Source organism: Lipomyces oligophaga (assembly GCF_038497815.1).
Source record: "Lipomyces oligophaga strain CBS 7107 unplaced genomic scaffold V1516scaffold_5, whole genome shotgun sequence".
Classification (NCBI taxonomy): Eukaryota; Fungi; Ascomycota; class Lipomycetes; order Lipomycetales; family Lipomycetaceae; genus Lipomyces; species [Lipomyces] oligophaga.
Window position 1 is genome coordinate 792,574 of NW_027117789.1, and position 23,978 is coordinate 816,551.

Here is a 23,978-nt window from a genome sequence, read left to right on the forward strand (position 1 = left end):
TCGCCACAGGCTGAGACAAGGAAGACATTCACATTCATGTCACATGAGCACTAATCATGACTGCTATAGTAGGGTTACATAGGTCTTATCACGTGTTAATTTGAAAGAACAAATTCTAAGTTAATTTGGGGTTCGTGTATTACCGGGTAGCAGCTGGGTAATTTATATGAGCCTGTAGTATCAACAAACGGTAGGTAGGTCTAATGATCAAAATAGTATTATGGTTATCGATGCATGCGGCAAGTAGATTAGACGAGGTTCACTTGACTGGTCATAGAATAGTTGTAGGAAATATTTACAAGACTTACTTCTGACAGCACCGTAAATGGAGATGCCATCGCAATCACTTATTTGCACTCTTTTCGCTTTACTCGACGTATAAAACGAAAGCAAGTTTATAAATTGACGTGAAGCCTATCATCGCCCGCCTTGGCCGGCTTATCGCCCGCATTCCCAATCAGGTTAGTGTATATAGTATGTGAGGTTAGGGTGTCCCAAACAGTGAGCAGCTTGTTTTCCTTCTCCTCCTTCTGCTCCGCCGTCCTGCAACGAGCTCGTCCATTGCCATCTCGAATTTTGTTCATACGGTCCCGGTTATTCATTCTATCACCTTCGTCATCATTCCTGTACATCGTTCATTAGACCACTGCTGGGCAAATTTGGAATAGATACCTTTTCTTTCCTATTTAGGCTTGTGGTTTTACGTACATTTGGGGCTATCTTCCTTTAGCGCGATAGTTCGCATCCTCTACATATCCTTTACCGCATATCTTCCATCCGAACAGAATCAAGCACTAATTTTTGACCATGCCCGCTCGAGCAACTTCGTTGCCTTCGATCTCGTCGGCTTCGTCGTTCGTCCATAAGCCTTTCAGATTTTGGCAACGTAACCAAGAAGATCGCACCTCAGGTTTGTCCTCCGTCAAGAAGCGTCGTTGGTGGGCTCCTGCTACACTCCGTCGACTCGCTATCACTCTTCTTGGTTTCAATGTTTTACCGGTTACTATTCTTGCTATAGCTACATATGCTTCTCTTCTTATCACTACTTTTGTCATTCAGTATGCGAATCCTCAGACTGCTTCGCCGGCTGCTATTTCTGCTGCACCTGGATCGTATTCTCCATCAGTCGAGCAGGCTTGGTACGATCTTCAAGTTATCTCAGAAAATATGCACCCTTATAATTCTCATGCAAACCAGTGGGTCCACGACTATATTTTGAATCGTACATACGAGATCGCAAACTATTCCACTACTCCTGGATATATTGAAGTATACGATGATTATGGTCGCAATGTCACCTTCCGCCAAGCTGATCTTTGGAATCCTGACGCCCCTTCCGGAAAGATCATTTATTATGAGTCGAACAATATTTTGGTCAAAGTACAGGGATCCAATCAGAATTTACCTGCTGTGCTTGCCTCAGCTCATTTCGATAGCGTTGCAACATCCTACGGTACAACAGACGATGGAACTGGAGTTGTTACTTTGCTAGCCATGCTTGATTCATATGCTCGCTCGGGCGACCAACCTCTTCGAACTATAATCTTCTTGTTCAACAATGCTGAAGAGGTCGGTCTTTACGGTGCTGAGGCCTTCTTTTTCCATCCTTGGTCTGAAATGGTTTCTACATTCTATAATCTTGAAGGCACTGGTGCGGGTGGCCGTTCAGTTCTTTTCCGTGCTTCCGATTACGGTGTAGCGGATCATTACTCTGCTGCTGACACTCCTCATGCGAACTCTCTTCTTCAAGATGGCTTCGAACATGGAGTAATCCGATCCGAGACTGACTACCGTGCATATGAGGATCATGGTCTTCGTGGTATGGATGTTGCATTCTACACACCTCGTTCAGTTTATCATACGGAGGGCGATAGTATTCAAGGAACTACCCGGGGAAGTGTTGAGCATATGCTTACTACTTCTGCTGCGACGGTTGATTCTATGGCTAACGATCCTAATTTGGACAATTCTTCGAAGAGTAAAGCTGTATTTTTTGATTGTGAGTATTGAATTTTGTACTTTGTCGATTTGGTTCCAAGTTTTAACTGTTTCTAGTGTTTGGTGAGGCTTTATTTGTTGCTCCCGTTCAAACGTTTTTTGTTGTCGATACCGTAATGCTTGTTGTTACGCCTATTATTCTTTTCCTGCTTCTCTTTGGACTTGCTAAATCCCGCAAACTTAACCTTGGAAAACGTGGATGGGGTCGTTTCCCTGCTTCGATTATCATTTCCACTGCTATTTTGTTTGGTGTAATGATGGGTCTTAGGCGAGCAAACGGATTTATCCTCTACAGCCATGTTGGTCTTCCATTCATTGCGCTGTTTTCTCTATACTTCGTGCTCAATTGGTTCATTCTTGCCGGGGCACATCGTTTCAAACCTGTTCGTCATCAGAAGTTTAAAGTTCTTCTTGAGCTGTATTTCCTCTGGTGGATTGTACTTGTATATGCTAATGTTGAGGAGAATCGCATGTCTGGAACAGGACTATATTGGATTACATTCAATTTCGTTGGTGTTTCCGTTGCCTTGCTTTTGGATATCATCGCGCTGTACTTTGAACCTCCTGCTCCAATGTACTTCATGTCTCGGGCGGAGGTTATTGGATCGGATCAGCATTACATGGAGGCTCATGATGGTGATATTGACCATATTGCTCCACATAGTGAGCAAGAGGATGACGACGATGATGACGATGACTCGGAAGACTCGCCATTGATGGGGGATGATGCTAGTGAGCAACGTGTTGGATTTGCGAAGAAGCTTGATAAGCGCATTGATTTTGTGTGGTTATTTGAGTTTTTGATTCTTGTTCCTTTTTCGGTCTTTTTGACTTCGCAGATTGGATTCCTGGCACTTGCGGCTGTTCGACAGACACTTCAAGAAGGAGGACCCTCCATGTACAATGTTTATTTGTCATTGTTTGTGTTTTTGATCATCTTGATGTATCCTATTTTGCCATTCATGCATCGGATCCATGTTGTCGTTCCTTTTGTGCTGTTGCTTGCGTTCATCGGTACATATATTGCATCTTGCTTTATATTCCCGTTTTCTTCACAGCAGCCAATGAAGATGACATTTTTGCAACAAATTGATTTGGATAATTTGGATGCAGGAGCTGTTGTCACCGTGACCGGCTTATCGCCATATGTTGAGAACTCTGTGCGGGATCTACCTTCCGTAAAGAATGAATCATGGTATTCATTTCCTACATATGACATATACGATAGCTATATTGTGAATTGCACTGATACGAGTGTCAGTGGGATTCAAAAGTGCCAATATCCTGGATTATATCCCAATATTACTTATGGATATCCATTTGAGTGGCTGAACGTGACAGCAACTAATAGTACATTCAATTTTACTGAAGATCCCACTGCGACATATACTTTTAGTGCGACTGCAACTGCAACTGCAACGGAGGAGCCTTCGTCAGATATTAAGTGGGAATCATTCTTTAAAGCGGATTTACTTCAAGTTCGTCATAACGCCCTTCCTTTGGACGTCGCTGAGGCTGTTACGGACACTTACAACGCTACTATTGAGATATTTGCCAATAATAGTCGTACATGTGTAGTGCAGTTTGAGCCTCCTTTCGAGCCTTTCACCTTCACAGGATACGGCCCGAATTCCACAAGTGAGGAATATAGTGAGGACTATAATACCTACGCAGATGGTGTGACGACGTTTGGAAAATATATCGTTACTAGTGTGAGCGTGAGTACGAATTATACCGATGCAAATTTCACGGAGCCTTTAGAATGGGAGGATGGAATTGACAAGATTACACTATTCAAGCTTGACTGGGATTCGCCGTTCCTTGTCTCGTTGATGTGGAAGGATGCAAATGTTGATGACGTTGAGGATGCAGCCGAGCAAACGATCGATGATGATTATTTGAAAGTTTATGTTGGCTGCCAGTGGGCAGAGTGGCTACCAGGCCAAATTCCAGCATTAGACGAATTAGATAAATATCGGCCGAGCTGGACGGCTGTGACCAAGAGTGGAGTTGGATTGGTGGAAGTTTGGAAAGAGCTCAATTTGAACGGCATGGATTACTATGTATCTCCGGACCACCATGAGATAATAGATATTTAATGCTTTGTTTTCTTTGTGTACTGTTTGCATGTATTGTAGGGCTCTAGGTTAAGTTTGTTTTGGATTTTTTACAATTTGTTTGTGCCGTTCTTCGGTTTCTGGTTTGGTTAGTTAGACTTGGTATGTTGTGGTATGTTGCAAGCGTTTTTTGCTTCAGAGTAATTCTTTCTGTCTTCTATTTATTGTATCTAATTTCTATCGGTCGTGATACTAAAGATTAGCAAGAGTTTATCTAAAATATAATTGATTTTAGGATAAAAAGTTTCTTAAGTATGAGCGGAATTTGACGGGTTTCTAATAATGATAGTTCCTTATTACATTCTTAAAGTTTTACTAAAATCACGAGGTTAAGAGCACGTTTTTCGTGCTTCTCGGTTGTTAGAAATGACGATAGCGTGTTTTATCGGTCTCCAGGCCGGCTTTCCGCATTGATATGGCCTTTTGTCTGTGCCGTGCTGCGCCAGTCAAATCTTCTTTTTAAAGTACAATGTAAGTTGCAAGCCGAATCGAGTACAATCACCAAGAAGATGGGAACAAAATTGTGGAAATTAAAAATCTGCACGAGATTTTTACCTGCTGATCTTCATCTGTCACAAGCTCATTCTGTCAGCGTGGCATGATCGTTATAAACTTAACGCACGGTCGGATACTTCCCATGGACAAAGGTATTGTATTCTCAATATGCTTGATATTGACGGAAATTGATCATTATTTCCAGCAGATCGGCAGAGTTCTACGCAAAAAGGTAATATACTATATCAAGCGTGTTTATCTACCTTACAATCCAAAACATAAAAATTAATAACCAGAAAATCTAAACGCAACGGAAAGGAAACATGATCAAACATGGTCAAACATGGAATCAAGCAAATCAAATCAACCTAAACAAATTCGTAGATTCAAAATAGCCGGCAAAAAAAATACAAAACATACAAAAAAATTACCAAAACTGCACCAAGAAATAACAAGATGAAAATGTAAAAAAATACACCAAACCAAAATGAAAAGTGAGGAAAAAGATGAGATGTGGACAAGATTAATCAACATGTCCAGTTAAATCAAAAGTAATCAGTAATTATAATGACATTGTCAACCATTCCCATTGGTTCCCTTGAGAAACATTGCTCGTCGATTTACCACTACCATCCGATTCATGCTCAGCCTTTATCGCAATACTATTATTGCTATTATTCATCAATTGCTGAGAAGGCATTTGCGATTGATTTCCAAGATCACCCTGCTTTTGTGGAAATATCGTTCGTGGTGAGCTTATTTGTCTAGACAGTCGTGGTGAACGTGGTGATTGCCCTTGCGTCCCTGGAGGAGTAGAGGCCGTAGACGACACACTTAAATTATTGAATCCAGACTGCGAACCAACTGAACTAGGAGAAGCTCCAGCATCTGACGCACTAGTCAAACCACCTCCAGACAATCCTGCACTTGCAGTTGCGGCAACCGCGGCTGCAGCCGCAGAACTCGAGCCAGAAATAATCGAATTTTTTCGAACTGTCTTCTTCGATCCCGATCGACTCAGCCCTGAAGTCGCACCGCCGGTTCCTGTCACCGAAGCTCCACTTCGGTTCCGCTTCTTTATAACATCAGTTTTCAGTGACAGAGGCCGTACTACTCCATGAAGTTTAAGAAACAATCCACAAGCATTGCACAATGGATGACCATCTGGGTCTCGTCTCCAAAGTGGAGTTGTTTGAGTATGACAATTCGTGCATGTTGTAGGTTGTCCATTAGGCTGAAGATTCCCATTGATACCAGCTCCAGCGCCGCCAATATTCTTGGAATCGCCACTTAATCCCGGAGACCCTACCGAAGCACCCCCATTACCCCCCGGACCAGCTACAGCATTTGACGGTCCACCAGTACCAGCAATCTTACTGGAAGCTGCTCCACCAACTGCAATACCACTTGATCCAAGGGAAGCATTAAGGCTATTTGGGGAAGTAGTCGCCGACACTCCACCAGCTGAAGTGGGTGCTGTTGTAGTTCCACTGCCGGCCGTACTGGCAGCTGCAGAACCAGTCGAATTTGGACTGAACTGCTCAGGTGGAGTTCCGGGATTAGACTGGATCCGTCTCACCAAGTTTTGCTGCAGTAACGACGCAGTATTAGTAGAAGACTGTGTCCGCGCTATTTTCTGCTTTCTACCAAACGCATCTTGACTGACACGATTCTGATTATCATGCACAGAAGAAACAAGACTTGAGTGTGCACTAGAACCTTGCTGCTGAGACTGTAAAGACGATCCCTGATTAGATGTCGGCGATGGACCCCAAGGGTCCGCAAGGGCGGGTATACCAGACGCAAATTGTTGAGCTGAAGATGAAACAGGAAGCGAACTCGCGAGTGTGTGATCAAAAGGGCTCGATAAATCAGGATTTCGAGAATCGCCATGTAGCCATTCATGTGGAGAATTATTCGAAATAATAGAATTACCCATATCGTTATTCCCACGCCAGTTAAGAAAATCGGAGCTTCGCCCAGGTAAAGACTGTGGATGATGTAATAAACTTTCATCTTCATCATCTGGAACAAGTTAATTCAAATTAACAGGCAATAATAAATGATAAATAAGAAAATACTTACCCATAGAGAAGTCGTTCCCAGTTAGTACCTGCGACGGGTCGACATGCTGCATGTTGATAGACTGTTGGGCGCCAGCGCTCGAGCCAAAGAAATTATTGTTTGAAGCAACACCTGGAGTATGTTGACCAGGAGGAGGTGGAGGAAAGGCATCGTGGACAGCAGAGAAGCTAAAGGATTGAGAAATACTAGGTCGGGCGGAGTGGTGGCCTTGTCTTGGTGGCGCGAAACTGAGAGACCGTCGGTTAGGAGCTGGGTCACGCGAATTTGAAGACGAAGATTGAGCAGAAAGGGAAGTGGAGGTGGTGATAGGATCAAAAAACAGAGACTCCCGAGTTTCGTTCATCGGATGAGGTGTAGAAACAGCAGAATGCGGACCTGATGGCGGAGGAGAATAAAGTTCAGACTGTGAAGTGACCGAAGAGGCAAGAGATTGATTACCATATAAAGGAAAAGCGTGATGGCCAGTAGCTATTGGAGAAGTAACTGGAGAAAACCCGAGCGATTGAGGAACTGATGACGATAAATCGTCTCGATTGCCGCTAACGTAAGGGTCAACTAAAGCGAAAGGATTACCGGAGGGATTAAACGAAGAGGACAAAGAGTCGTGGTCGTCAGCCAGCCGATCGTCAAGACTATAGTCCGGCACGTGTCCGTCCATGTGCAGGTCCGAAGTAACTATCATTGGAGAGAAATTTGCAGGCCGCTTCTTGCCTCTGTCGTCGTCGATGGCAGACTTGTAAGACATCGACTCGAAGCCAAACTCGTCCTTCATCTGGAAGCCGTCGGCAATAGAATCGCGATCGAGAGAAATATCGTGCTGTTTGCGAGAAGAGGGATTTAATACCGTTGAAGTAGAGATCGGGATAGCATTTGAGGTGGCATGATAGGCATTAAATTGTGGGTCTGTAGATGGGGAAGTAGTGTTCAGTCCAGAAGGTGAGCCAACAATAGAAGAGGGAGTGTAGGTAAGCTCGTCGATGAAAGCACTTCCAAGTTCGGACGCTAGAGGGCTGTCTGCGAGAGACATAGGTCCAGAAGAACTGCAGAGAGTGGTTAGTAAAGAGCTCCTATGACGAAATGGGTGGAGAGATGAGAAGTAAAAAGGGAAGGGAGATGGAAGGCAGTCGGAGAAGAGAAACAAGTGAGGAAAAAAGAGAGGAAAACAAGGGTGGGAAGGACGTTGAGACATACGGATGTGCGGGCGAGTTGCCGGCGGGTGCGGCGGGCGCTGCTATAGCAGTGAGGGCAGAGGAAGCAGAAGCGGCTTGACCGGTCGTGGTGGACGAAGATGAAGTCGAAGGAACGATCGAAGGCGAATGAACAGGAGGAGAAGATGATGAGAAACGAAGCGAAGCAGTATTGTTGTTTATGCTTGTCGTCGAAGGGCGATGGGAGAAGGGAGATTGGGAAGAGGAGAAACTTGGGGCGTTGGTAGACGAGAAAGCGGTAGGAGCGTTTGTACTTGTCCTAGTCGTAGCGCAGGTGGTGGTGGATGCCGAAGTTGAAGCCGAGCCTCGAGGAGAGAAAACTGGACTGGGAATATTATTTGTAGACAGGTCGAGAGTAGAAGACTTAGATGAAGCGGCCGCTTTCTCCTTCTTCTTGAGAGACATTGCCATCATGCGCCAGGAGAGATTTTCCATACGTTCTTGGTAGGGCAGGGATGCCTTTGCTTTGGCATATATGCGCCAAATGCGAGCGGCAAGCGGGTCGTCAGACGAAAAGTCGCTGTCTGTAGGGCAAACAAGGTCGTTGGAAGTCTTAAAATTGAGCATAGTCGAGCGGGAAAGCATGGAGAGTCTGGCCGAGTAGGAGGAGGAAAGCGAATCTGGGCCGGTGGTCGTCTCTGTTGCAGTGGTGTCGTCGGGCGACCGACTGGAGAAGCCATCAGCGTTCTCAAAGGAGGAGAATGAGGGATTCAACATTGCGTCGACCATCGAAAGATCATCTGGAATGATTGGAGAGTCGTGTTCCATGCCGGGCAGGCAAAAATCACGAGAGACGGAAACGAAATGACAGACTGTCGAGCTGGTTGTATGCGTGTCTAGCAAGCAAGCTAGGATCGATCAATGTTAAATATAGGTTGAGAGTGCAGCGACGACGGAGCAGCTATGAATTCATGTGCAAGAGAAAAAAACTGCTGGAAAAAGAGTGCTGCGGTGGGTTTGCAAGTTGAAAATTCTCTAGTCGGCCGACACAACAAGAAGGAATGTGAATACAGCTATTGCCCGAGAGACTGAATATAGGCTACAGGAACAGGCAACTGCAAAGCAAACGACTGACTGCGAAAGGCCGCGATGATGGGGCGGCAAGTGGTGGAGGGGAGACAGAGTATATGGGCAAGGGTATATCAAATGGGGAACAGAGTTTGAGATAGAGTTCGGACTAGGAGCGAAACGGAAGGGTATTGGCACAAAAGGAGGTCTGCGGGTCGGGAAGATGCGATCAAATGGGACCCGTCAGCGACAATTCAAGGACCGTGGTTGGCTCCGAGCGCAGAGGTAAGCAGCAAGAGGACGACCCAGAAGTCCAGGGCAGCATCTCAAAACAAGCTGCAGAGGCAAACTCCGAGCATGGAGGATGACAATAAACAGAGTAGATGGTCCTGGGTTTCCAGCTGGAGAAAGCTGGGCAGACCAGCGTAGAGCAGCGCAAAAGTGTTACAACGGACTCTTAGAACTTTGGCATCGCCATGGCTGAGAAAGAACAGAACGATGTCTGAGAGCGCTGGCTAGGAACCATAGAACGAGAGCCTTAGCAGCTCAGCGCGTGACACTTCTTGTCTCTGGCAAGCGCCCGACGCCTCTCCCGAAGAACTGCACCAACGATCGCCCAGGCTCCGACTCTTCCCGTTCACACTAATCCCTTGATTGCTTACGGTTTTTGTATGCGGAAGTTTATTACGTGGACCTGACTGCCTGTGGTAGCACGTGCATGTTTGTGCTGTTGCGGGCCGGGGCGTTCAGATCTGCATTCAGAGTTGCTAGCAGGAAATGCCGTCTAAACGTGTGCTTTTTGTTGCTGGCTCAGGCGAATGTCTCAACTGTATTCAAAGCGAACAGGAGACCATCGAGCCAGATCGAAAAGCGCTAACTGCCCTCGCTGCAGTGTCAGTTCTACCTGCGCTGACAGCACAAATAAATAGCTGAGTTCTAGCCTAAATTACCGATAAAAGCGACTTTCTTTGCGATAATCTCAGATCCCTCTAGACTTTCCCGCTCTAAAAGTCCTGCCGATCTTCCTTGTTATTTTGCCCTGCCCTCGCCTCACCTCGCCTCCGCCCTTAGTCTGCTCTAGCAACCCTCTGCCCTCAAACTTGAGGGCCGCTAAGAGCGAATTCTCCCCTGGGTCGAGAAGTGGCAGTGCTTCGAGCAGATGGCGAGCTAACTTCGCCGCCTGGAAGACGACGACGACGACGCCGACGCCGCCAGTTCTGGCAGTGTTCTTAGTGAAGAGCTATTCTGTATTGTGCTTCTGACTAGTCTACTAGCGGCTGGTCATGGGCGTTCCTCTCTCTCCGGTGCCCCCGCGCGCGCACTGCACTGCTCGAGCAAGAAGATCTATCTGGCTGGGAGCGCCATCGTCTCAAGACGAGAAGAAGCGCACGCTAGCTCTGCTGGACTTCTCTCTCTGTGCCGACTAGTAGCGACTGCTAGCGACTGCTAGCACTAGCTGCCGCTGTACGTAGTCACCGGTCCTGCTAAGCTTCCTCCCCGTTCTGGCTTGGTGTGACCGCCTCGCAAGAATACCAGTAAGCCTTGCATTGGCAACAACACACACATCTCTGCTAGAACGTCCGACTGGCTTGAGCGGCCGAACAGAGTAAAGAAGTGAAGACAAGTTAACGGGGCCCTTGTACTTGGGCTCTCTAGTTTAAACCCCATTTAATAGTAGCCCTCTACAAACGCCGTGGTTACATGTCCAGGTAATGCGTGATCAGGGTAACTGGCAAGTTGAGTGGCCCCGAACTCGACGATTTTCAAGACATAATTATTTATTTACAGCAGACTTCGCACTCTGGACATATTATGATTTTTCCTTGTCTGTTGGTGCAGTCGATTGAGCTTGAATAGATTTCTCTTGGCACCTTATTTGGCGATGGCTTTACTACGGTCGTCTGGCGCTTGGATGAGAGCGCCAATTTGTGTATCTAGACATGCATTATCGAGACCGCTGCAGTTCAACAGGGGTCTCGCAGTCGCAGCGCCTTCTTCGACCCCTACAAAGCCAGCAGATTTATCTGCCGCTCAGAAAATGTATCTTTCAGTATTTGATACTTTGCCGCGGCCTCTATCGAATTTTTTCAAGCGATATCCGCCTCGCCAGATTCAGAAATACTCTTCCAAAATTGTTCCCGTCGATGACCCCACCCAAAACCCATTTCTCCCCACATTCAATCCCGCGACAAACGCATATCGCGATCCTGTATATTCGCTTCGTCGCCAGTCAGACCTGTACAAAATGGCTTTAAAGTTCGATATCCAAGACATGCTTCCGCCTATCCAAAAGCGCTTCGGCGAGGAGAAGAAGCGTTTGAAGCCGATCATGAGAGGTGTCAAGTATCCGAAGGGAACTGTTGCCATGCGTACTAGGCAAGATCGTATTGAAAAGCGTGAGAAAGCGATTGCAAATATGGATGAGATAATTGCCAAAGTCAAGGGCAACCGTTACAGACGCAGAATCGCAAACAAGCGCAAATTCCCGAAAAATCTCTTCTAATTGTATATATTTCTATATCTTCATGTGTGTATATGTTTAGGTGTGAGATAATATATTATTGTCTCAGTCTGATTTCAAAGGTTATTTGCTTCCAGTAAACGTCGGTTCGATATTTGCGCAGTGATATGCGGTATGCATGATCACATTCTTGATTTACTACGCCTGCCGCTGCGATGAATATGCTGATGCGTTGTAATTGTAACAGGAATCAGCTTTAACAAACTTATCTGAATATAACAAGGTGCAAGAAAGAAAATCAGTGGCATGACAAGGCAGTCTGCCAGATCAAGATGATGTTGCTGGCACAATATTAGCAGTTCCGATTTTGCAGGGATCTACATGTCTTGGTCTCGTGCATGATTGCTGAATCTAGACTGCCGATTCGACTCCATAATTATCCGCTGATAACTTGTAAAGATAGATGATTTGTCAGATTCGCCACTTATCATACATGGAACGTTGTTCCTGCTGTCTTCGCGAGAACTCATTAATCAATGCGCATAGCAGTGAGAGGAGATGGCGAGCGAGTCATTTGCTCCACCAGATCTATTCCAAGATCTGGCTTACTCACCTTAAATCTCGTAGTACATTTTTTGGTTTTAGAATTTTAATAGAATTTTTGCTCTTCAATTTTTGGGTTTTTTTGGTTTGTTTGTGCAAATTAACATACATTTTACTCTCTTAAACGTGGGAGAAATTGCGATCTTAGAGCAGTCATGGTCTCTTGGGATAACTCCAAGCAATCTGATCATACTTGGTCACCAACATCTGAACTATTCATAAGCGTTTGCTCGGCTTTCGGACATATTATTGCTACAACATCCACTGTAACGAGAGTATCAATACACGTAAAATTAGTTAACTTCTCAATAAAATTATCACTGATCAGTCTTCTATTGTCATTTTAGAAACATCGAAGATCGTCAACAGTTCAAAAATACTCCACTAATTTTTCGAGTCCGGAAGCTACAATTTGCTTTCATACAAAAATACAGATGAGGACAATCGATTGAGGTCTTAAACTGGAGCGAAGATGTAAGATTTGTAGAAGCAGTACATAATTGGCTGAGAGCGCATCATGTAAAGAACTATGAACAAGAGAGATGCGATGTGACAAAGCCAGTATTCTGACGATGGTTAGGCAACCTGGAAGTAACATCAGTTACAGGGAAAACATATAGTTCTACAAGGCAAGAGATTAACCTGGCGCGTTCGCTTAGATGGAAACGGGAAATAACAAGTCAGGGGAGTTCCACCAGCAGCCAACCAAAGACAGATCTGATTAGAAATCCTTCCTCTCCGAGTTATTATTCGTTCTTGGTATCTGGAGAGGCAAGCTAAAATGCACGAGACGTGGCGCCTTCAGGACCTCCAAATGAAATGCATTCAGGCTAGTAATCTGATAAGGACATTTTGAGCTCCTGAATAGAGCATTCGTGCAAAGTAAATGCATACTGCTAGTCAATTATTGGACCAAGGTAATAAAATACGTGATCGAGAAATTCAGACCAACCAAAGCCAGATTGAAATGAAAACAGATCAAACAAATATATGAGATGTGGAACTGAAGGATGAAATGAAGGCCGCAATGGGGATGGACACTCGATGGCTTGCACTAAAAGATATGGAACTGAACCGGATTCCGCCACCGAGCGAGGCCACCAGACACAGCGATATGGGGGCGCATGGGGAGCAACAGTTTTGTTTGTTTTGATGTTTTATTGCTCGTCTGCCTCTTAAATTCAAGCAACATGGCGCCGCTCTTTTACGGCGCGAGAAAAGTTCTGCAGACAAACTCAGATGCGATAGAAATATTTTCACAACTGCGTCATTAAACAGAGAGCAACAATAACGTTTAAGAAATCAGATCGGTGCGTACTTTCAGCACACACAAAACTAACACGGCCCCGAGTGAGTCGACAGCACGGCCAGAATAACGACTACGTAGTGAGTCGCAAGTGCGGCGGCCGCTGACATTACTGCTATTGCTGTTATTATTATTACTGTGGGTGGGTCCGAGCAACTGGTGGTCCAAGATGTTACTATGCGACCGGTCTTACAGGAGGAGAAGACACCTAGTAAGCGTTTAAACGCGAAGAAAGATGGCCAATCTTGGAACGAGAAAACATTAGGTCTGCGCTGCTGGACATCAGAATGGCCTTCGACGTTATTCTATATAATCCAGCATCGTGAGAACAGACATTGGCATCTCTGTTCGGCTTGTCTCTGAACCTAGCTTTCTCTGTTCGAGATGTCACTAGCATCTGCCTGCTGCTACTACTACTCTACACAAAGTATGTAATCTAGACAGGCGACTGGTCTGGACCGCCGTCCGCCTGTTCGAGTAGAACTGCTAACTAATCCGGCGCCACGAAGGCCCAAATGCTCAGCGCGGCGTAGAGTTCTAGAAGGAAGATAGACTGGGTATTGTGTAAAGTGGGAAAGCAGACACTGACGGAAAGGATTGTAAGTGAATGACAAATAGCGCAGCTCGGTAAGGTTTACAAGAGAGAAGCAAGAGAGAGAGATGCGTAGACACAACAGCGACGAAACAAGTTGCTCCAGCCCTGACAGAAATCTCACTGCCCAAATCTCTTACAATGTCCTAATGGACCATATTTTCTTTCACTCTTAAACGTTAGCAACATCTTGCCGGGAACTCGTCACCAAACCTGGAAGTCAAATGCCAATCATTGCACACCGACATGGTCTTTCCTTACATGACTTCATCATTGATCTGGTAATCCGTCTTCCTCGCTCACTATATTTCACTCTTCCTTCCTTACGACGGGAGGACTTTAGTACTGTTCCAAAAAAGGTAAGTGTGCACGGACTGAATGCGGAACCAGGATTTTGACTCCCGATTCTGTAACTGAGACCGGTTTGACAGTGCGGCGTAGATGGAACTCGCAGGACCGGTCTCGACCAGTCGATAATTTTGAACACAACAGTCACCTGTCGCTCGTGCTATTTGTTCAGCAGTCCGGCTATAGCCAGCGTAAGTTAATAGCTGAGGCCATAAACCAATCTCCTTCCGCTTGCAGCAGATTTTGTATAGATAGTACAAGCAGTTGTAGTTTGTATTGCCAACAGGCGTCTGAATCTGTCTATCTTGCTTACCTTCGTGCGCAGCTTGTTTCTCGTATTCGCGCTTCCCCACTACACAAATAGCTTCGCTCCGCGACAGGGCTGGTTTCAACACAGTTCCACCAAACACACTGCCCTCGGCACCAGTCCTCCCCCCATCTCGCTTTCCTGCTCGTTCTCCGCCAGTAATCAGGAATCTCGAGCTCTGTACTTGACTTCACCTGATTCTTCTTTACTCTCCTTGTCTTGCGTTTTTCCAGTTTATCTAACTGTAATCGCTCTTCATTGAGGACTTCATAGGCGCAGACTAATCGGTGGTGTTGTCTTGCTGTCGTTCTCCAAGTCTAGCCTTCGCATAATCTGTTTCGAACCTGCACGGCGAGGCACAGCATCTGGCAACTACTATCTCTTTGTTGACTTGTCAGGTCCCAGAATTATTCGTGTACTTTGGACGATCCGCATTTTCGCTCATTCTCCTTCTGGATCTTGCATTTATTGTATTTCCATTTATTTCATCGGTGTCGTTGCGGTGTTTCTACTCGTCACCTTGTTTCGCAGCTTCCCATATTAGTACTTCGGCAAGCAATCACAACGTACTTCTTTTTTGGTCGATATGCGTTACGGCTACGTTTTGGCTCAGTATGCTGTTCCGGAGTGGAAAGCCTACGCTGTCAACTATGACGAACTAAAAGCTTTATTTAAACAGTGTTCTCTGCGATCTTCGGGTCCTAGTCATGAAGATGTTGTTTTCGCCGCTCTTACCGAGCAACTAGAACGGGTATGTTCATCTTACAACCGTCTCCTTACCTCTTTTTCTCTGGCCCTTCACTCTATATCCACATACGTATACAAATTTAGTGCATATTTTAACTAAATTTTTTTTTAGATAAATATTTTTGTTCGATCCAAGACTGGTGAGCTCGATCGAAGAATAAGTAACTGCAACAAGGCAATCCAGACTGTTGCCAATAATGATGCTGCAAGAACATATCCTGTGTCAAACGCACAACGTCAAAAGCCCGTCGTAAAGATAGAATCGGAAATGGATGAGTATGATTATCTTTCATATTGAAATCGCGTTCGTTTATTAACTATTGCAGTATTTACCATGAGCTTCAAAATTTGGCGAGATTCGTCTCGGCGCATAAGATTGCATTCCGCAAACTTGTCAAGGCGTATAACAAATGGTCGGGTACAACTTCTCTTTCGGTTCGGTTTAGCGTTGTTCTGGATAATCCAAAGTGTTTTGTCAAACGTGACTTTACACCCACTATTGTTGAGCTTTCCTCCCTATATGACTCTATTCGCAGATATTTCCAGTCATCCATGCGTTTTTTACCTGCACATGCTTCATTCGCTACTGACGACACGAGTTTTGAAACCCAAAGTTCTTTTGCTACGGGATCTACCGTTTTCTGGGTGCATGATGACAATTTCATTGAGCTCCAGATATTCCTTCTCAAATACCTTTCAATTATACCCAACGAATCCTACTTTCGTCGCAACCTTCTAAAGTCAGCAGATTACAGTATTCAATGCAACACTAGAATGGTTTATATCAACTCTTCTAATGCCCTCACGAACAGCAATTCTCCGAAAAAATTTTATGATGAGGTTGGTCGCGTTTTGACTAATATCAGTAGCGAAAGTCCCGAGGCAATACTTTGTACTCCCCCTGCTGGAGCTACGCTTACTGGAAAGCGGAAGTATATTGAAAGTATTGTCAATTCCACTGCCAGCACTACTGAACTCCAACAGCTTGATAGCTCAGGAAAGTCAGCGGTTTCCTGGATTTCCAAGCATTTTGCTCATCCTTCTGTCGCAGTTGCTTCATCACGGACAAGATTCGAGTTGATTGGTACTAGTGGCACCAATGTTTGGGCAACTCTTGATCAATCTGTTCGTTTTAGAAAAGCGGCACCTCTGTCTGGATGGACTGAATCGGTTGATTCAGGTTCTTGGACTCCTTTCTCCTATTCTGTTCTTGAACTTAAGTGGCAAGGAGCAGAGCCAACTTGGCTTTTCGAGTTACGTAATTCTCATACGGTTTACGAAGTTCAGTCCTACAGCTATTTTTCGCATGCGACTTGGTTATTAGGTCTATCAGAAGCGGAACCAAACTGGTCTAAGTTTTTACATGAAGACATCCACAAGCTTCCGCAGCAAGGTCGCATTAGAACTCGTGGGCTACACTCGAGCCGGAACCAGGGTCAAATGAATACCATCTCTTCGTCATCGTCATCATCGCAAGCTACTATCGAAGGAACAAGCAGTGTTGAGACTCCCGAAGAAGGTGGCCCGATTGCTGGTCCTTTGATTTCCATCCCTCGGCAGGTAACACCCATAAAACATAATCGCGCTGCCTCAATAATTTCTTCTATATTCTCGCGGAGTAGTCCCCGGCCTGAACCGGTTAACGTTCCTTCAGGTGTTTTGAAACGTCAAATCCCCCCGGAAGCGGCAGAGATTGCTCGTGTAGGACGATCGCGTCGAGGTCCTGGGCGAGCTCCTCGGAAGCTGTCGATTGGGCCGGCCGATAATGGGTACTGGAATGAGTTTGATAATCCAGAGGATAACGAATCAGCATTTTATGTCGATATGTCTAATGAGCCCGAGGCCAACGCGTCAACCAAGCCGCTCCAAAAATTGAGCGGATGGTCGAACGGCTTGTGGTCTCGTGTTTCAAACAAGGTTGACTCTATTCAAGATGCGATTGAAGAAAGTAATTTACCGCCATCTCGACGGGCTGCTGCTGATGCTGAGCGAGAGGGTCTGCTGTCGAATCAAGAGAATCATGAGTCTATCGCTGCTGCCACTGAGTTGATGAGTCTTCCTTCTACAGAGGATCTCGAATCTGGTTTGTCTGGGCTAAGTTTGCATGGTTCGCCTAATGGTAGTATTTTTGACAAGAACAATTCGGAGGCGATTGACCGTGCGCTGACGATGTTTTATGCTATGTCTTTCAGCATTTCTCTTACTTTAGTTGGCATTCTTGATGGAATTATTTTTGGTGGCCAACAAAGCGGAGCGCCAGTGTATGTTCTACTTCTTGCTTCGATTGGAATTGTTTTTGCGGAGTGTATTGCCCTTGCTGGAGTGATTGCTTTCATTTGGCGGCGCAACGTCCCAGGGTTCATACATCAAATGGTGGTTTTCTTGTCCATGCTAGCAATAGTCTGTTCCGGAATGGGAGGGATTTTATATATATTGTTTTAATATGGTCATTTGAGTTCTGCTACTTATTGTTTTTTTCGCACTCTAGAGCATTTGAGGAGTGTTATAATATTCGTCGACGTTATGCCTGCTAATTTAAAGGATATTCTCTCCCCGCATGTGTTTAGAACTCCATGCGAATGGTTTAAGAAATTATTGTTTCATGTGTTACACAGGCATGACTTTCATTTATTGAACTATCTTATAGACTTGACTTTCTGTTGTTCAGTTTCATTACGTTTTCTATCACTTGGTGCATGCTTGATAAAGCAACAATGACGTTCAGAACAAATTTGTTCGTCTTCGTCAGTTGGTTTCTTTTGTTTTGAATAGTTGTCTGGTTGGTTTTTCATACACATCTGTAATTTCACATACATTTGTACTTGTCGCTCATTTTCAGTTTACTTTTGATTTGATCATTTTCTGTTCGCAGTCACTCCTTTTCCGATTTGTTTTGTCATTCCCGGTGTGTACTCTTTTACGCGGGCGCGCGAGTGTGGAGGTAGATGGAGATTTCTAAGCATTCAAGAGTATTTATTCTTGTAATTTACTCTTATTCTTTACTTTTAGCGTTTAATCATCAGAATATTGTTGCATAAAGATTATAATGTAGGGAATTGTGGTGATGTGATATCTCTGCAAGATTTGAAATCTGCTAGTCCACCAAGCACGGGCCGTTAAGACAGGCTCAGAGAATGGAAGATTGGGAGAGGGAGCAACTGATAAAGAAGCTCAGTAGGAAACAAGATAATGGTGTGATTATTTATGGATTTCAGAAGAGAAAATCAATCAGCAGTAAAATCAAGGAAAAAAGGTTGCAATTTAGATATTTAGATTTACCTAAGACTCTGTAAACTGGTAGCTGTCGATTTAGAAAGTAATGTCGACAAACTGATTTGCCGAGAGCGCGTTCAAGATTAAGGTTTCAACAATCTTCAAACGGATTTTATCGCGGCGCCGGGGAAGGGAGGCGAAATTCATCGATTGGTAAACACCACGGGCCTGGTTTTGTGGGTGTAAACGACGAGACGTTCGGAAAGTCCGTCAGCTTGTTTCGAGTGTGAAGCTTTTGTTAAGAGATTCTTTTTCACCTCTCGTTTGGCGAGAATTATTAATTACTTTTTTTATCAGCGTACACTTTCGAGCTCTTCTGTGTTGAGCGTGATATTTGGTTGTAGATACGTCGTTTAATCCGTTTGTGAATTGTGACGAGAGGACTTGAAGAGAAGAACTACTGTGCAGCAAAAGATTCAAAAATGGCCGAACCGTGGTTTGAACGAGGATCTATTGCTCCGTCGGTTCTTATGGGAGGATTTACTACAATCGGTGGAATTTTGTACGGATATGATGCAGGATTAATTGCCGGAGTTCTGGCTATGGATACATTCAAACAAGATTACGGAGTGTTTGACCCAGCGCATGGAGGCTTCTATCTACCACCCATGCGGAAATCGATTATTGTGTCTGCATTGTCGATTGGTTTGTTTACCGGTGCCTGTTCGACTGGAAGCATTGCCGATGTCCGCGGTAGACGGATAGGCTTAATTCTCGCTTGCCTTGTCTTCATGGTCGGCGTTTTTATGCAGGGCAGCAGAACAAGTCTTCTGTACTTTACTCTCGGTAAGGATTCATGTTTTACCATTTTCAGACTAAAAATGTTTTAAATTAACAATCTATTATTTAAGGTCGGTTAGTTTCGGGCTTTGGTGTTGGTCAAGTATCGTCTATGGGTCCATTGTATCAGGCTGAGATCTCTCCTAAACATCTCAGAGGAGCTATCACGGCTGCATACCATTCTGCTAAGACTTTTGGAGTTCTCACAGCTTCTATTGTCGATAGTTGGGCACGTTCACGACCAGGGAAAAGCTCATATCTTATTCCGGTGTTTTTACAGCTTGTTCCAGCGGTGATCATGCTATGCGGGTTTCTATTTCTGCCTGAATCACCTAGGTTTTTGGTCAAGGCAAACCGGATGGATGATGCTCGGACTGCCCTTGCGAGGATTCGCCATCTACCAGCGGATGATAGTCTAGTCACATATGAACTGTCTGAAATCGAGGCTTCCATAGAGCTGGAACGTTCGCAATCTGAAGTCACAATCGCAGATTGTTTCAAGAAGGCGCCGAATCGGCAAAGGTACAGAATGGTAATCGGTATTGTTGCTGGAGCCATGTCGCAGCTCGTAGGAGTCAACTTCATCAAGTATTTCGGCACAGACTTTTTTCTTCAAGCTGGTATTACGAACTCGTTTTTAGTGACGATTGCTACCAATTCGGTTAGTTTCTGCATGACGATTCCGTCATTGTTTTTAATTGAGCGACTTGGTCGACGACCGTTTCTTTCTTTGGGTCTGTTTGCATGTTTTGTTACGCAGTACATAATTTCCATTACGGGCATTGTGTTCGGTAGGGACTCGGAAAGTTCGCACAAGATGCTAGTTATATTCACTATTCTTTACATTGCAGTTGAATCATGTGGTGCTGGACCGCCATTGCTTGTAGTCATTGGCGAGACGTTTCCGCTGCGAACGAGAGCAAAGAGTATAGCGTTGAGTATCGGGATCGACTATTTTTTCAATTTCTTAATTTCGTATTTTACACCATTCTTGGTTGATGATGCGCCAGGAAGCTTGAATATGGGTACGAACGTGTTCTTCATCTGGGGAACATCGTCCTTATTGGGCTCTATCTTCGTATATTTTTTTGTTTACGAAACCAAAGGACTAACGCTCGAACAAATTGATGAAGTCTACAACACAGTCCCTCTAGCATGGCAGTCCACTTCTTTCAAACCCACATCAACCTTGGCTCTCAGCCATGACGTTGAACCAATTGTCGATCCGGAATTGCTCATCGATATCGCTGCTGAATCGGTGGCTATCCACACACACGCTGATCCGAACAAATTTAACGAATCTATCGTTCAAGAAGTACCGGTAGGCACAGACAGACTTGATCACCTAGAATCAGATTCCGAGAGCTTGTCCGGCGATGAAGATGCCAACGAGCTCACTAACCTGAATGATCATAGTCCATGGAGAAGGTGAGTCTGACTAGGGATTCAATGTTTTGTTTTTGATTTCACTATTTTTCTGTTGGAATTCGGATTTATTGGGCTTTAGAACGGACCTGTGGATTATAAATTGGATAGATTAGATTGAGATTGCATTTGGGATTGTACACAAATTATATGAAATTAAATACATATGTATTTCCACATTATATGTATTTCAAATGCTAACAGGAATTTGTCCCCGAAATAATGACTACTCTCGTGAAGAACTGGTATATGTATATGTATATATGTATCAAACCAAAAAAAAACCATAATAACCAAACCACATTCAATTTAGTACCGTGAAGCCAATCCTGTAAAATGACAATGATAAGTCTGACCTCCTCTTCATAAATAAATCATGTGCACAATGATCGCATGAATTTTGACTTCATTAATTTTAAACCTGGAATGTAGAAATTCAATAAACAGGAGCGATTGTAAAAAAAGGAAATGCAGACCATAAGACAAAACGTAAAACAGAAACAATCAAACGAAATTTACAAATATCTAGGGAATTTTTGCCGGATTCTCTGGAAAGGATGGTACCAGTTTTGTTTCTCATGAGTGAGCGAAGGTTCCAGCTCAATTTCAGCGTCAGCTGCAAAATCGTTTTCGACAGGTTGCGAGAACCGGAGATGTGCTGATCCTGGACGAGATGGCTCGGCTCCACTTGACTGAGAAAACTCTGGCTCGCCTTCATTACGTTGATGTAACAATTGAGCCTGTTCCTGGTATGACTCGGGATAGATCCACATAGTCAATGGAGTAGTCACAAATGTACAGATAAGTGCCATCACAACAAACATAGTAAATACGCGCTGCGAAATAATATTGGCCTGAAGACCGACATTTAGCACGATAAGCTCAACTAGTCCTTTACATGACATGAGTGCCCCAACGGCACACGACTCGCGAAGCTGCAATCCATTCATACGCGCTCCAACTGTAGCTCCGGAAAACTTAGAAATCATAGCCACAACAATAATAAGAATAGTATAACCCCAGGTGATACCGTTGTCAAGAAGTCCAAGATTGGTATTAAGTCCAGATAGAGCAAAATAAAGTGGCAAAAATAAAAGTGTGATAATCACTTCCATCTTATCGGCAATGTTCTCGCGCAATAACTTGTCCTTCGGAACCACCATGCCAGCAAGGAATGCCCCAAAAATTGCATGTACACCAATCACGTCGGTCAAAAAAGCCGAAACTACTACCACCAAAAATATGGAGAGCATCAAAGTCTGCGAAGGCTCACCCTCATCCAAGGACCCAGTCTTCCTTGCGATAAATTCTAATAGAGGCCTCACAGCAAAGAAAAGGAAAACAGCCCAGCCGATTGTAACTAGAAAAATCCACAGGACAATAATACCCGACGTAGCATTCGTAAGAGCAATGGTGAGCGCAAGTAAAATCCAACCAATAATGTCATTTGAAACACCAGAGGAAAGAACAACAATGCCAACATAAGTCTGAAGAAGCTTCAATTCTGTGAGAATACGTGCCAACACAGGGAATGCTGTAATAGCCATAGCGACACCAACGAATAGAGCAAATAGACCAAAGGAAATGTGCTGATCGACCTCATGCGAAAACTCATTGTAAAGACCCACGGAAACAGCAACGCCGAGACCAAACGGAATCACGATACTCAGAGCAGCAACTGTACAAGCAGTTCGAATATTTTTAACAATCAAGGAAAGATCAAGTTCCAGGCCGACCAAGAACAAGAAAAAAACGAGGCCAAGATTTGCGACAAGAGTGAGCATTGGGATAGAGTCAGTAGGGAAAATGGCATTCTTGAAATGAGGAATGCGGCCCATTACAGATGGACCAAGAAGGACCCCTCCAATAACTTCTGCGATCACCCTCGGCTGCCGTAGATACATCAGAGGGAAATGTAACAAGCGGCAGAATACAAGAATGATGACAAGCTAGTCTAGCCTTAGCATGGGCAGTTATGATTCAATAGTTATTTCACCTACCTGTATAATGAACAGAACCAGAGGATCAGACTTGTCATATTCAGTCGGGTTGCGCCCACTGAAGACACTGGATGAAGTCGCCATCTGAGTTATTGCGGTTGTTGGCTCTGTGAACTATGTGAAGCTAAAAAATAAATGCAATGCAGCTAATCTAATCGCCAGCCAAAACTGTAGCAGAAGCGATATTCAGCTGAAGCGATGCTGAAGCAATGAAATATCAATAGCGCAAGTCAACAGTAAAGTATGTACGACAGCAGAACAACAACTTATAAGCGATAATCAGGAAGGAGGCGAATCAAGAGGGGTTGTCCGGGTGATAACAGTGAAACAAACATCACGGTACTGAAGAAACCGCAGCTGCACCACTCTCAACGCCGTCGACGAGAAGAAACAAACCCCTGTCTTGGACTGCGCAACAATTTGCTCGGCTTTGTGCTGTTACGCTTGGCTAGACCGCGTCTTGTCACGTGGATTGAATCTAGTGGATACAGTATCAATGTCGTCATATCTTGGGCGAGCTATGCTGTGTAGTATTAGCTAGACAGAACAGAACACAGGCGAAGCTAGATTGAAATTTCTTTGTGAAATAATTACGTTCAGAATCATAATTTGTTGTACATGTTCAGGAAAGAACTTCATCCTCAGTCGTTTCTGGCTTCAGCAGGCTATGTTCCAAGTCTTCAATCTTAAAACCTATCTGTCCCAATAGGGAATCTAGTAAACACCGAAGCAGCTCCTGCGATGTTCTGCCGTAAAATTGGCATGCAAAATTAACATGCAAAATTAGCATACAAACGAGGCAATGAGAAGTGCCATATATATTTCGATTTTACTCGGTTCTTTTTTTCTTTTTTTTAGTTATTACTTTTTGTAGAACTTGCAATTCTGTAATGATCTACACTGTTTTTCAAGTTTTTACTGTGCCTGCTGACATTTGACATTAGACTTCTATAGTAGAAGTGCCTGGTCCTGTGCGGCAAGTACTAATATTCATCTTCGCACGGGCCCGTATTCTGAAGATTGTGGATCGAACATTTCAATGATAATGATGTCATTATCTTGTAAAACAATCGCATTTGATTGTTTTCTGGAACGTATTGTTTGCAATCTTGCAAAAACCAATGATTATCACCTATTAGTCGAAGTGATGGAGTGCCTTTCGGTAAACAAGCCGTATTTTGTCTTGTGTGATTCCAAGGAATATGTCAACGCGCTCGTTTTTTGT

At 44.3% G+C, this 23,978-nt stretch overlaps 6 protein-coding genes across 6 annotated transcripts; 4 read left to right on the plus strand and 2 right to left on the minus strand.

The window, feature by feature from the left end:
• Window positions 1-807: 807 nt before the first annotated feature.
• V1516DRAFT_665011 (uncharacterized protein) lies at window positions 808-4,097 on the plus strand (the record flags this gene model as incomplete). Its single annotated transcript, XM_066920643.1, has 2 exons — window positions 808-1,999; window positions 2,056-4,097. 2 exons carry the CDS (start codon window positions 808-810, stop codon window positions 4,095-4,097), a joined length of 3,234 nt encoding a protein of 1,077 aa, XP_066776850.1.
• A 746-nt stretch (window positions 4,098-4,843) lies between these two features.
• Window positions 4,844-8,953, minus strand: V1516DRAFT_639358 (uncharacterized protein). The gene is made up of 3 exons (XM_066920082.1): window positions 7,887-8,953; window positions 6,696-7,735; window positions 4,844-6,635 (listed from the first exon to the last, which is right to left on the minus strand). Exons 1-3 carry the CDS (start codon window positions 8,669-8,671, stop codon window positions 5,173-5,175), a joined length of 3,288 nt encoding a protein of 1,095 aa, XP_066776851.1. The 5' UTR covers window positions 8,672-8,953; the 3' UTR covers window positions 4,844-5,172.
• A 1,996-nt stretch (window positions 8,954-10,949) lies between these two features.
• V1516DRAFT_625283 (mitochondrial 54S ribosomal protein mL59) lies at window positions 10,950-11,414 on the plus strand (the record flags this gene model as incomplete). Its single annotated transcript, XM_066919698.1, has 1 exon — window positions 10,950-11,414. The coding sequence occupies one exon, from the start codon at window positions 10,950-10,952 to the stop codon at window positions 11,412-11,414; it is 465 nt and encodes a 154-aa protein (XP_066776852.1).
• A 3,700-nt stretch (window positions 11,415-15,114) lies between these two features.
• Window positions 15,115-17,717, plus strand: V1516DRAFT_696316 (uncharacterized protein; the record flags this gene model as incomplete). Its single annotated transcript, XM_066924034.1, has 3 exons — window positions 15,115-15,279; window positions 15,388-15,551; window positions 15,602-17,717. 3 exons carry the CDS (start codon window positions 15,115-15,117, stop codon window positions 17,715-17,717), a joined length of 2,445 nt encoding a protein of 814 aa, XP_066776853.1.
• An 817-nt stretch (window positions 17,718-18,534) lies between these two features.
• Window positions 18,535-21,109, plus strand: V1516DRAFT_677222 (general substrate transporter). The gene is made up of 2 exons (XM_066922544.1): window positions 18,535-19,334; window positions 19,400-21,109. The coding sequence occupies exons 1-2, from the start codon at window positions 18,971-18,973 to the stop codon at window positions 20,758-20,760; spliced, it is 1,725 nt and encodes a 574-aa protein (XP_066776854.1). The 5' UTR covers window positions 18,535-18,970; the 3' UTR covers window positions 20,761-21,109.
• On the minus strand, window positions 21,015-23,106 carry V1516DRAFT_422236 (Sodium/hydrogen exchanger family-domain-containing protein). Its single transcript, XM_066919013.1, has 2 exons — window positions 22,754-23,106; window positions 21,015-22,702 (listed from the first exon to the last, which is right to left on the minus strand). The coding sequence occupies exons 1-2, from the start codon at window positions 22,835-22,837 to the stop codon at window positions 21,269-21,271; spliced, it is 1,518 nt and encodes a 505-aa protein (XP_066776855.1). The 5' UTR covers window positions 22,838-23,106; the 3' UTR covers window positions 21,015-21,268.
• Between the last annotated feature and the right edge of the window lie 872 nt (window positions 23,107-23,978).

What these genes read in the sequence shown, in the direction of transcription:
- V1516DRAFT_639358 (XM_066920082.1), bottom strand. Translation starts at nt 8,671, where the DNA reads ATGGAACACGACTCTCCAATCATTCCAGATGATCTTTCGATGGTCGAC. An exon ending in GGCAACTCGCCCGCACATCC is followed by an intron (nt 7,736 to 7,886) that starts GTATGTCTCAAC and finishes CACTCTCTGCAG; the next exon opens with TTCTTCTGGACCTATGTCTC. An exon ending in TGGGAACGACTTCTCTATGG is followed by an intron (nt 6,636 to 6,695) that starts GTAAGTATTTTC and finishes AACTTGTTCCAG; the next exon opens with ATGATGAAGATGAAAGTTTA.
- V1516DRAFT_677222 (XM_066922544.1), top strand. Translation starts at nt 18,971, where the DNA reads ATGGCCGAACCGTGGTTTGAACGAGGATCTATTGCTCCGTCGGTTCTT. An exon ending in TCTTCTGTACTTTACTCTCG is followed by an intron (nt 19,335 to 19,399) that starts GTAAGGATTCAT and finishes CTATTATTTAAG; the next exon opens with GTCGGTTAGTTTCGGGCTTT.
- V1516DRAFT_422236 (XM_066919013.1), bottom strand. Translation starts at nt 22,837, where the DNA reads ATGGCGACTTCATCCAGTGTCTTCAGTGGGCGCAACCCGACTGAATAT. An exon ending in TGGTTCTGTTCATTATACAG is followed by an intron (nt 22,703 to 22,753) that starts GTAGGTGAAATA and finishes AGGCTAGACTAG; the next exon opens with CTTGTCATCATTCTTGTATT.